Source organism: Natator depressus, chromosome 6 (assembly GCF_965152275.1).
Source record: "Natator depressus isolate rNatDep1 chromosome 6, rNatDep2.hap1, whole genome shotgun sequence".
In the NCBI taxonomy this organism is placed as follows: Eukaryota; Metazoa; Chordata; order Testudines; family Cheloniidae; genus Natator; species Natator depressus.
Genome location: NC_134239.1, coordinates 65043257 through 65056225, shown reverse-complemented (window position 1 = coordinate 65056225; position 12969 = coordinate 65043257). Strand labels below are relative to the sequence as shown.

At 41.1% G+C, this 12969-nt stretch overlaps 1 protein-coding gene across 1 annotated transcript in view; it reads left to right on the top strand.

Annotated features, from left to right (window-relative positions):
* The window catches only part of COX16 (cytochrome c oxidase assembly factor COX16), a 56204-nt gene that overhangs the window by 21948 nt on the left and 21287 nt on the right, over positions 1-12969 (top strand). Inside the window, exon 2 of the mRNA XM_074955569.1 lies at positions 747-824. Coding sequence (XP_074811670.1) covers positions 747-824 — 78 coding nt within the window. The remainder of the gene's footprint in view (positions 1-746; positions 825-12969) is intronic.

Below are 12969 nucleotides of genomic sequence, written 5' to 3'. Positions count from 1 at the left end.
CTGAGCATGGCAGGGCTGTCTAAAGGTTAAAATAGATGTTTACGCTTTGTGACGTCTCTCTGTCTGTCAGAAGAACAAATCATTTAATAATTTTCTTCATGCTGACATGAGATTCTGCCTTGTCTATTTTTTCCTTTATTCTTTCTTTTCATAAGCATCAGGGTTGTGGAGGGAACTCCAACAAAATAAATGGGACAATAATGAAGATACAGGTGCAGTGGGTTTGATTTCTTCAGTGACATACTAAAGGACAGTAGGCCCATTGTTCCAATCTTGCTGGTTTGTTACAGAAACTTAATTGGGTCCTTTTTATGCCCAGGCATGAGAATAAGCCAGCTGGGCATTGTTACTTCCCTGTTGTTGGTTTGAAAATAGTGAGAACAAATCCGGTAGCAGTGTCCTCTGCTGCTGACAAATCAAGGAGCCATTTGAAAAAAATTATGTATGAAGATTGTAAAGGTGAGAGATGGGGAGGGAACAGGCACTTAGAAAATCTGAGTTCCCCCTACACTCCTTTATGCATAAATTAGAAACTTGGTGAGATCCATAGACAGGCTATTATGGATGAAAGCTCTGATCCCCCTGCTTATCAGGTGATGCACCTCTTTGAGTCTTTTTTCTGCCTTGGGAAGAATGTGAGGCCCCATGACACTTGCAATGGGTGAAGGTCAATGTTCTCTTGTAGTAGTCCAGAGTGTTTTGTACTATGCTGTCTCTAAGTGCTTTTTCTTTGTTTAATATTTCAGCTCCTGATTATTGGTGGGTCCTTTGGTCTCCGTGAGTTCACTCAAATCCGTTATGATGCTCAAAAACTCCACAGCAAGGTAAGTTAAGTTGTTTGTTGGTTTTTCAAATCTAGAGAGCACCAAAAAAATAGCGGGGACTGGAAAAATAGTATGATTTGGTCTTTGTAGCGTTCCTAGCATAGCGTGGCCCTCATCCATGGTTGGGGCTCCATGGGAGGCACGCCACAAAACAAATAATGATGATAATGAAACTTTCCAGCTTTTCCTGGGTGGCAGGTTGGAGAGCAAAAGTAAGATGAGTGCTGCTACATCTTGCATGGCGTAGCAGAAGCCCCTCTGACTGATTAAAGAGGGGCAGTGATGAGTTACAGTGAAGGCGGGTGATTTTGCCAGAAGGATGGTGGTTACAATGGCTCTGTTTAGACCAGAAAAATAGGTGGTGTTTTAAAAGTTGCTAGCTAACATGTTTAAACCAACATGTTTTTAAATACCACTTAGTGCCTAGTATAGACGGGATGTTACTCCTTAAAAAATGGTGTTAAATGGTCCTGGCCAATCCAAGGTGGCAGTGAGGCAGGGTAGGAGGAGCCTAGGGTTGACCAAGACCAGCTAACACACTTTTTAAAAGCATTAAACCATCTCTCATGTTATAAGTGGTGTTTAAAATTTGGTGTTAATCAACATGTATTAGTTAACACATTTTAAAATGTCACTTATTTTCCCAATTTAGACATACCCACTGAGGGTTGCTCTAGGGTCCCTGAGGGAGATAGAGGGCCCTTCTTCCCCTCCCAGTCTTCCCACATATCTGAAACTTGTACTAAAGGTATGGGGGAAAGAGGGAGGAGGGGAAAGAATCTTTCCTGTAATGTAACTGAAAACCCATAACTGGGGGGAAGTAAATGCTCAATAGTAGTACAATATTAGATATGGAATCTTTCACTGAGTACTGCAGAAAGTGGTGCTGGTGATTCACTGAGTGGCACTCTCACTTCTGAATCATTACTGAATCAGTGCCTCAGTTAGTGGCTGTGACTGGGTCCCCAGAGTACAACCTGAACTGTGTGACTGCTGAGCCCTTCAAACCCACCAGCCTGGGCTGCCTCTCACACTGTGATGTTGATGTCAAGTTACAAACCTCTGATAGGCACTGCACTTACACAGACATCCAGAGGCAGGGACACACCCAACTGTGTTACATGAATGATCTTCCAGCCACTCGTGAACCGTCAATAGTGAGGCTCTAGGCAGTTCCCCCCAGCTTTGCACCCCTGAACTGTATTGTCTTGCACTGGTCAGAAGCCTGGCCAGTATAAGTTAATTATGTAGTTCACCACTCTCTCAATGTGCAATGGACTCTCACTAGCCTTTGTAAACTGAGCTTAGATTTCCCAAGCACTTCAGCCAAAACACACTATTTTAGGTAAAATATAAAACCGGTTTATTAACTACAGAAAGATAGATTTTAAGTGATTATGAGTAGTAGGCATGGAGATCAGAGTTGGCTACTTAAGAAACAAAAATAAATTCATAGTCCAAGTTCCTCAAACTAAGCAGGATTTGAATCAAGCAGTGTCTCACCCTGACAGATGGTACAAGCAGATTACAAATCCTCAATACACAGACTGGACTCCATTTCCAGCCTGGGACCACTCTTCTGCAGTTCATAGAATTTGTCCTCCGGGTATTGCATTGCGAGGGAGGGGGCAGGAGGAGTGGCCAAGTGATTATGTCACTGTCTCTCTCATTTCCTTTCAGCTTGCTGGAAAGATCTTTGCTGTGATGTGAGTTACTCTCTGAGAATTCTCTAGGATAGTGTATTCTTTTCTTGATGAGCCATTAATGCTGTATGACTATTGATGGCTACTCCCTTGTAACTGAAAGGGTGGTTGTGGGTGTTCCCAACCTCACAACATATTTCAGTAACACATACAGTAATGCTTCATAATTTCACATACAATGATAGTACATACAATCCAACAGGATATTAATATTCAACAGATCAAGACTTTTTAAATGGTAGCTCACAATATATACTTTATACAAAACATATCATACTCATATCACCATGGTGAATATGGTGGTTCCAGGGTACTACTTTGAGGTAGAGAGTGTCATAGTGGTGCACAGTCATTCTGCTGCTGACTTTCCAGTGAGATGTAGAAATGAGCTTTTAATCCTTTGTAATCATTAAAGATTCCATGGCACTTTTTGTAAAAATCATTGGATTATTTTAAGAGGCGAAGAACAGAACTTGGTGGGTTAATGTAGCTATACAGCACCTTAGCTCCATTCCGATCCTTGGCTGCTCTAGGCCCTGGAAAAGCCCTTGTAACTCAGATGACTCTGGGGTCAAACACAACCTCACTGGGCTGTCATTTGGGAGGCAGCACCGCTCAGCGTCTCTGCAGCTCTGCATGGTACGGTCCCGCCTCCAACATACCTCCTGTATCAGGTTTTGCAAGGGGTTCTTGAAAGACAGACTTACAGCTGTGCCTGCATTGGAGGGATCCTCTGTCAGTCGGTCCTAAGCTTTTATGGCCTCTCCACACCTCTCTGCCCCTTTTATCAAATACAAAGGGGTCACCACAGGGGTGAGGATCTCACCATTGTATTCACCTCACTGTCTTCACCAAATGCTGACAGTTAATTTTGGCCTCTGTAATGTCCAATACAAGTTCTCTGGTCCATAAAAAGGGTGGGATAATTAATGTTTGTGATACTCCTTGTCCCCATTTTTCTAATAAGTGACAGCATCAATGAATCACACAGTAGTACAGGAAGGCTGAGGGGAAGCTTGGACACAGAGGAGTGTCCACCTGAGCTCAGGGAATCTGAGAGCGGACAGCTGGATTCTACTGAAACCTGTATTAGTTAAGGCAGATGCATCTCTCTCTTGTGTTTTTTCCCATATAATTTTATTCAGAAGTAGAAGATAGTTACACAGAACAATATAGTTTCTGCAGAGGATTAAAAACACAGATCTAGGACTGGTTATGGACAAACCGGTCATAAAAATGTACTCCATTGGTTTCTGTTTTTATGTCCATAAAAAAATAGTATTAAGAACCATTTTAACTTATAAACTAAGAAAGGAGAAGGGATACAATCTATTGCAACCAATGGAAAAGAAGCAAACCTTTTTTAGAAGGAACAAAAAAATTCAAGAAAAGAAAACTAAATTTATATAGTATAAAATCCATTGACAAGCCTAATGATTATAGCATCTGTTTCATTTGTCACTCATTAATTTTGTTTGTATTACAACAGAATAAGCTGTTGTTTTTATAAAGCATACCTAGAGTGCAAGTCTTCATCAAGAGAGCAAGTTGTGGGTGGGTGACTATTTACAAATGTAAATAAACATAACAAAATTATTAGGACTTTTTTGCAGTTTCTCCCCTGGAATAATAACCTGCACTTGCCTTCCATATGAAGATCTTAAAACTCTTTAAAAACATTTGAATTAATTAAGCCTGTTGTGTTGTATTTAGATGGAATATGTGGTCCCAAAGAGTCAAAGGTATTAATATGACCCTGTAACTGTCCCACCTTAAACAATTTTAAACAAGGTTTGGGGTTTGGTATACAGAGACCTCAGCCTGCTTAGAACTGTGGCATACACATTAGGAAATTCATGCCAGAGGTTAGAAATTTATTAATTGAAACACACAAAAAGGCAAGAATCAAAAGGCAAAAAGTCTTACAACTGAAATTGAGTGATTATACAAAAACTATCAGTCTCTCTCTCTTTAGAGGTTAGAGTGGTTAGAATCTCTTCTTCTGTCAAACGTTCCTTGGTGGGGAAGAAAAGATTAATTCTGTTCAGTTTTGATTCAGGTATAATAGTCACTGTCTGGCTTTTGACAAGACAGACTAACAGAATGGGGAGAAAAAGACAGGATAGTAATGATCTGAAGATATAGGGTGGTCATGGACAGTTGCTTTGGGCTGGCAGGTGAGTCACGATATCCGTTGTTCTGCACCTGGCTTACCTTCCTGGTCAGGGACATTATGTGGGTGGCTGGTCAGATTCTTCTCCTTCACTGGTCCTTCTCAGGCTAAGCAGAGCTGAATGGTGTGTCTCATCTGACCATGCTGGTGTTATGCAGTGTAGCTGATTTCAGGATCAGGTGAAAAGCCGAGAGAGAGAGAGGACAGGAGGAAGAAAGTTGGGGATGTAAAGGGACACACCAGGAAGGGGAATTCAGAGCAGAGTCTCACAGGTATCAGGTTTGGGTCCTTGCTGGTACAGTGATGATAATCAAGCATCCCCAGGGGAGTATCAGGGTTTGGTGTCATAGCAAAATCTTTCTGTCACAACTGTGGTGTTGATAAAAGGTCCTCCCTCCCGCCCCCCCCCCTCGGGCCTCTCTGTAAGGGCTCCAAAAAGATTTGATGGGTGGAATGGCGCATTCTCGCATTATTTTGTCCACCAATTAGGTCTAATGTCCAAAGAGCCAATTTTGTTCCACTGATTTCCAGTCCCCGACTCCTCTTGTTTACCATTCATAATCTTAGCACTGTCCTTGAGAGATATCAGTAGACCCTCTCTATTTAAATTAATTCAATTTTTTGTCTCCTTCTTAAATCTTTTCTTAAATAATTTTATGTAACAAGTCATTGTAACAATTCACAAACCTTTACTCACTTTTCACCAGTTAGACTCACAACTAAAGTTGCTCTGCTAGGCCTCAATTACAACAAGGCTCACAATCCCATCCTGAGGTAGGGCAGCATTATTATCTCCATTCTACAGATGCAGAAATTGAGGCTTATAGAAATTAAATAACTTGGCTACGTTCATATAGGGGCTTTGTGACAGAGGTGGGAATAGAATCCAGGAGCTCATTTCTTCCCACCTTTATCTCAGCATGGAGATGCATAAAGCCAGGATACTGTGAATGGGAGCATTGCATACTAAGAGCTGTAATCTCAGTTGGTTCCACTTTCGATTGTATTCACAATGAAGCAGCTACAATCTTCTCCATTTTGTGACAATTGGTACTGCAATTTGGTCTCTTGGCAATTTTCTGATGCAGCCCTTGGTTAGGCATGGTTTGGGCACCTCTATTGGAGGGTCTCCCTCTGTGATGCACAGTACATTTTTAATCCTAAACTGTAGCACCAGGGTAGTCTCCTTATCCTGAATAGGATTTGTCTACCTGTTTTGTTTTGTGTTTTCCAGTGTGACCACCACTGTTGCTGAGCTAACGGGAAGCAAGATCAGAGTGAGGGCTTTCACTCCACAACAGTATTTGGGAGGAGTCTGCAATAGAGCAGCTGGCCTTGGTGCAAGAATAATGCAACTAAGCACCACTTTCTTTTTCTTTTTCTTTTTCTTTTTCTTTTTCTTTTCTACTGTTGTGGTTTAATGAACAGAAGACCCCATTAAAGACATTCCTAAGTTATTAATACCTTTCTAGCTTGTTGTCCGATACCAGGAGTTGAGAAGAAGGTTAGTGTGTGACATTTGTGCATTTCATAACGTATTGCTATGCTAGCTGAAATGATGGGCTGAGCAGTAGTGTCAGTTCAATGGCTGTTAATGTCCCAACAACAGATGTTATAGCTATTTAGAGTAACTTCTTTGGGTTTCAGAGAGTAGTAAAAGCCCATCCTTTTCCTCAGCAAAAACATGTTTTAGAGTGAGCTGAGCCATTTAAATTACCCAGGAACCAGATAACTAGATTACTCACATTATGTCAGTACCCTGAACATTCCGATTTGTTTATTTACCATGAGCTAGATGTTGAAGTCCATAATCCTGCAAACTCCAACTGAAACCAATGGAAGTTATGCTTGAGGATTTGGCCTCCAGAACCGAAAACTTCCATTGACACACACATAATTTTTTGCAATAAAAACCCAGATAGCATTTACATTGAACTCCTGTTAGGTTGCCTAATCATTCCCTTTTCTGGGAAGATTAGAAGCAAAGCAAAATTGCTAATAGAAAAATAAATATCTTTATGCAGAAGTCCTATAGAATTTAATGGAGATGAAAGCAATAGCTTTGTATAGAAATTACTCTTAAAAACCCTATAGACTTTAATAGAAAATGAGATCCTTTCTAGATCATTTTTATTCCAACCAATATATTCAGTTCAATAGTGAAACTTACTCCTGCTATATAATTCCGCTGAATCCTTTAAATACTTTATAGAGAAAAATTATTCTTCTCTATTAAATTCCAGAAAACTTTTCTGTAAGGACAGGAATTTGAACCTGAATCATTTTTAATAGATGGGTACTGTAGACATCCAAACCATGACATACATTCTCTGAAGATCAAATTTTTGGACATCGAAACAGGAGACATAGGAGTATCTTTCACAGTTGTCCTGTTGGCCATTTAGTTACTACACTGTGCTGTGGGAGATCCAGCTGTGATTCCAAATGCCCCATTCTATTCTATATAGGTTTTTATACCATGTACATCTCCATTGTAGCTGAGCACCTTCCAATAGTGCATCAAGCAATGTTTCTACTCATCTGTCACATGTGTGTTCTATGTGGTGCCACTGGTTATTGCCCCTGTAAAGGTCAGCAGCTCTACTGCAACTCCTCCCAATGCTATTGTGGAGCGAAACTCGCTCTGATCTGGCTTCTCCTTAGCTCAGCAACAGTGGTGGTCATACTGGGGAAAAAAAACAAACCAAGAGGTAAACAAATCCTATTCAGGATAAGGGGACTTCCCTGGTGCTACACTTCAGGATTAAAAATTTACTGTGCATCACAGTGGGAGACCTTTCAACAGGGCAATCTGGAGGGAGTAGTTTGCTGTAGAACTTCACTAGATGTCAGTAAAGAAACCATTTTTACTTATATACTGTGCAGTGAGCTTTGTAGAGAGTGTGAGTTTTTCTCCATATCAGAATAGCAGGAAAATGAGCCGGTTTAATAACAGATCTAATTCCTTTAACACATACTTCTTCAGGAAGGCATTACCATTTTCATGAAGTATGTTTTAGGATGGCAAAAACATTACTTTCTTAACACATCTGTTCTTTTAAAAAAAATCAACTTTCCCTCCTTTTTAGACCCATGCTTGATCAGGACAGGTTCTTATATCCTACTGAAGCCCATGAGAATTAAGCTTGTGCTGAAATTTGAAGCACATGTGTAATTATTTCCTGAATTGGGACTTTAGAAGAATAAACTTCAAGGGCTCTAACAGGCATACTCCATTGTCAAGTACTTCTTTTAAATGGGTTCCTTTGCATATCTGCATTGCCTAGCTGCACAAAAGATAATGGGCCAGAACTTCTTGTATGTGGGGTCATTACTTTTGCTGCATTGTCAGTGTAATCTGGTCCCAGCTTCAGTTAGCTGACTCATGGGGGAACCTATCAGTGCAAAGGTGGTCCTCCAGAAGCATAGAGCTAATGTAAAAGGCTCTTATACCACTCTCCTTCTTTGCAGCTCGTGTGGCAGTGCAAAGGGGTGTTGTTGGAGGCATGGGGACATAGCCAGGGTGCTCCTGCGCCATGCTTATCTTCGGCTGCATTTTTATCTCCTGGGATTTTTTGCTGTCAAAGAAAATTAGAGCAGCCCTTAGGTTTCCCTAACTTGGCAGAAGGGAAGTGGTGCTGTATAGAACGTTAGCATGATTAAGAGAGTGTAAACGTGAAATTTATGCCATATTTGCACCTTCTCCCCATTGCTGACTTGTACTGTGTGCACTTAGGCTTTAGCTCTGAATCTGACACATACATTAAAAAGCAACCTTTTAATAAAAAAATTATGAAAAATGACTCTGGGAGAACAGCGTCCAGGCTAAAAGATGTTTTTTCAAACTGCTAGCCCTGCAAATTCGTGCTGGGATGTGGGGATGGTTTCTTACATATAGTCACTAGTAATAAAGATTGTCTTCAGTGACACGTGTGGCTCCATTGCCTTCACAAGGCTTGTGCAAGTGTATCTGATTAACCCTATAATTAGTGCTTAGGAAATCTGTTGATGCACAAAAAGGAATGGAATTTCAGATTACTCTCTCTTACCTGTGTTAGCTCTGTAGGGATAGCGGGAATGCAAACTTTTTTTTTGGGGGGGGGGGGGGGGGTCACTAATGAGCAGATATGTCTTTGAAAACACATTTTTACAGTCATTTTTCAGAGCGGAACATTAGGTACCTTTGTATACCCTAAAAAAGGTCAAGCGTTTTAACAATAGTAGCCAGATACCAATGATGGGAAAATTAGAAATGCATAAAAACAGATTTTGAAAATATGTCCGACAAAAATTAGCAGCAAAAGGAATTTTGTAGAGAGGTTTGTTAGATTAACAAAGAGTACTTGCAGATAAGATAGCATATGGTACAATCAACATTTAAAGATTTCTGTTTTTAGAAGGAAATATGAATGAATTTTTCATAAATTATACCCACTTTGTGGAGACAAGGAAAAGAGAGAGTTTTTGAAGCTCTGCCTTATATAACATTTCCTTTCTCTCAGCTGATACCCTAAGGGCATTCAGTTTAAATCCTGCACTTCAGGCTGTTTAAGTGGTTTGTAACAGGACAGGTACAGCATATTAAAGAGGCTTTACAAAGGCACCTTGAAGAATTGTCTTTTAATATTTTAAAGATGGGTGTCTTACTTTTCTCGCTCCCTTTCCCCCACCCGTCACAATTTTATTTTATCTGAGTCATCAAATTCTGCTGCAGCAGAGCTCCAGAGTAAAATCCTACTGCGGGTTGTGCTATTTGTGAACAACACAACAGTCCACTTTTTGGCCTCAAAGGAAAGCACATGTGCCTGTTTTTTATTTCCTCTAGACTGAAATGAGGGTTAAGAGCATCAGCTTCCTTGATGAAAAAGGCAGGCTGAACAACTCTTGTCCTTCTCAAAATGCCTTGTGCTGGAGTATTGTGAAGTTGGGGCGTTCATGGTCAGGTCTGCCTAATTCCTTAGAGAGATCTACACTTGCTTACATGTTTAGAAGGGGATCACTGAAGGGCCAGAAATGCATGAAAAAGTGCACAAAAAGGTGCAGCAAGTTCTTTCCTTCATACCATTGGAGCTACAGAAAAATCAAGGTGTAGCAAAGCTCAGGGGACTTGGCTTTAAAAGCTCCTTTTAGAGAGCTACGTCCTGCTGAGTCTGATCTGGGAAAGATGCTTGGACAGTGCTCGGAATCTGGTAACCTTCAGGGCATGCTGCAAGGCCCACCTTTTCTCCAAGGCATTTGGGGAGGGTTGAAGGTCTTATTTCATGTATTGGAACATATTTATTATACACCGGAAAAAACAGTCCATTGTATTGAAATGTTACTGTGAAATTAAATGTATTGGCTGGGTGCCCAGAGCTTGGGAAGGGGGCCTCTTGTTTTGTTTATATAAATCAAATAAATCAATGTGCACCTAGAAGTGAAGCAGAATGTGAGGGCCTAGAAAGAATTGATTAATTGCATGAGAACTTTTTTCTTTTTTTTTTTTTCTTTTTTTTTTAAGATGTGGGCTGACAACCCCTGCTATTTCACGATGGCCTATGTATGTGAGAAATATATACACATTTAACTATTATGCCAAACAGATAGAGGGTGCTCAGGTAGCAGCCAAAACACCCTCCACCTATCCCCTATTTCAGACTCTTAAGGCAAATCTAGCAATAAACTAAGTAGGGGGCAAATAAACACTCTCATTTGTGATCTTCAGCTTAGTATATTTTTTAAAACTGAGAGAAATAAGAAAAATAGCACCCACTGGTAAACTGACCAGGTCACAGTTAGAAGGGTCATAAGTTTTTATCTTGGAACATGAGTTGATCCCGTCCCCATCTATGGTATTGCTAATCTGGATGCTTATGGCAGGGATTCTCAATTTCTTTCATAATATGGACTGAAATTTAATAAATTGTATCATGAACACTTTCTTTCCCATTTCTGATTGTACAGACCACCTACCTTTCCATTCCTGACCACATAACACCCCTGCAATTACAGCAGATGTTCACATGGAAAAATAATAGTAGGGAAGAACTTAATGTATTTTTAGCCTGCCTCAATGCAATTTGGCAGCTGGAAATAAGGAGGAGTGCTGACACCACTTGACCAGCAGCTCTTGTCAGATCACCAGTGCTCTATGGCTCACGTTTTGAGAACTGCTGCCTTATAGGGTTTTATATGCTATTTTCTGAAACATGAGCTCGGCTGTTGTCAGCTATCAGTTGGACTACTGGTCCTTCCTTGTGTGGCAATTTCTGTGTTCCTACGTAGACCTTTTATAAAAAAAAAAAAAAAAAAAAAAAAGAGTTGAGCCTAAACCATAAAGTTCCGATCTGGATCCAGAAGTTTCTGGTAGTTGGAGGTGGTCTGATATAGGGTGATGAGATGGGCCCATCTCTATATTTTATACATCTGAAATGACAAATATTATAATAAAACCAAAGAGTATTAGAAAGAACTGTAGGTAAATGTATTTTACAAAATGTATTTTGTAAATACCTTCTCTGTCTTTTTGCTATATTACTTATACCCTCACCTGCTGTTCCCTTGCCTCCTGGGAAGTAAAATAGCATCTAATTTAGTTGCTTAAGTGTAATTATACGTTGCACTTTTAAACTCTGGGATTTATCCGTTCTTGCCTATAGCTTTTAAATCTGCTCATAAACCACAGTTCATTAGCCTGAGGTCAGAGATCCTCGTGAAGAGGTTAGAGTGTATTTTGCCCCCTCTCCTTTTTCAAGAAAGATCCAACCTGGCAGGATCTCTGAAATGAACTGCTGTTTTGCCTTTTATAGGAGTAGAAGTATGATGTGTGAGCTTCAGGAAGCTGTTTTCCCCACTCATAAGGCTTCAATTGTTGCTACTCTGGATTATTTCAGATAATAAAGTACTTTGGGGGAAACAGAATTCATCTGGTTCCAGTGTACATGGTCAGTCTCTGGGCCGTGCCCTGGTGTTATACATACTCCGAAACATTGTGTCCCTTCTGCTGGTACTGGAGTGAGCAGGTAAAAAGAACTTGGTTTAAACCTCGTTCAGTAAATCCAACCACGAGAATTTCTCTACTTACAGAATGAAAGTTGAAATCCTCATATTTTAATAGTTAGTTGTAAATAATTAGTTTTAACACACAAACATCTTCTGCTGACCTTCTGGAAATGTTTTATAGCCCATGAAGTTCTGAAGGTCAAATATTTGGTCAGTGCTTGCCAATCTTTGGATGTAACTGTACCAGTTTACCGTATTAAGATCTAGTCAACATTACAGCTACTTATGTTAAAGGGAGCTGGTTCCAGCACAGTTGTACTGAGTTTCATTTTGTAGTGTAGGTGGGCCCTTAACGTTGGTCCCCAAACTGTCCTAAGGCCTAGATCTGCACCAGAGCCCCTAATCGGAAATGGTACATATGTGCACACAAATAAATAGTTACAATTACAACTAGAAGAAAGTGAGTTGCTATTGTGAAAATTCATTTTTAAAACCCCAGTTCTAGGCTCATGTTTATAATTGGTGATTGTGATGCTACTCTGAACATTAGGAAAAAAAAAATCTTCCCTTTCATCCTTTCTGGTTGATAAATGGAACTAATGCTGCCAATCTGCTTTGGATTCCTCCACCCAGTGTCAAGTCTTTCCAAAAAAAAAAAAAAAAGCTACCTCTTCCCTAGCCCTTGAGGCAGGGCCGTCCCTTGGGGGCTTAGGGGCGGAAATGACATCACTTCCGGGACCGACCGTGCTGGGGGCAGGTAGGGGAGGCTGGCGGTGGCGGTGTCTCCCTAAACAGCCATGCGTGGCCCTGCCCACGCTCTGCCCCACCCCATCCCAGGGCCCCGCTTCGGCAGTGCCACTGGGCTCCAGGGGACTGGCGCCACACCGCTCACCCTCCTGGGGCTGGGGAGGCTGCGGTGGTGCTGCCAAGCTCTCTCTCCCTGCGCACTCTCCCTCGGGTGGAAGGGGCGGGGACTGAGGGTAGCCTCCCCCAGCCAGCGGTTCACCTGCTGCCCATGCAGCGCCGGCCAGTCGCGCCAGCCCGTGGGGCCCGGAGTGGTCACCCCAATTCGCCGTCCCTTAGGGACAGCTCTGCCTTGAGGTGAAGTTAGCTGCATGCACAAATTTCACAGTCATTTCTTTGAGACTGTTTTATTTATTACTAGACTAAAATGGGCCATGATGTTAACTAAGGATCAGCGTAAAGTGTTCAGCTTGGGAGTGTTTTTAGTGGCAGCACAATTAGATTTATACTTGTGCCAAACAACTTCTTGTCACAAACAAACATT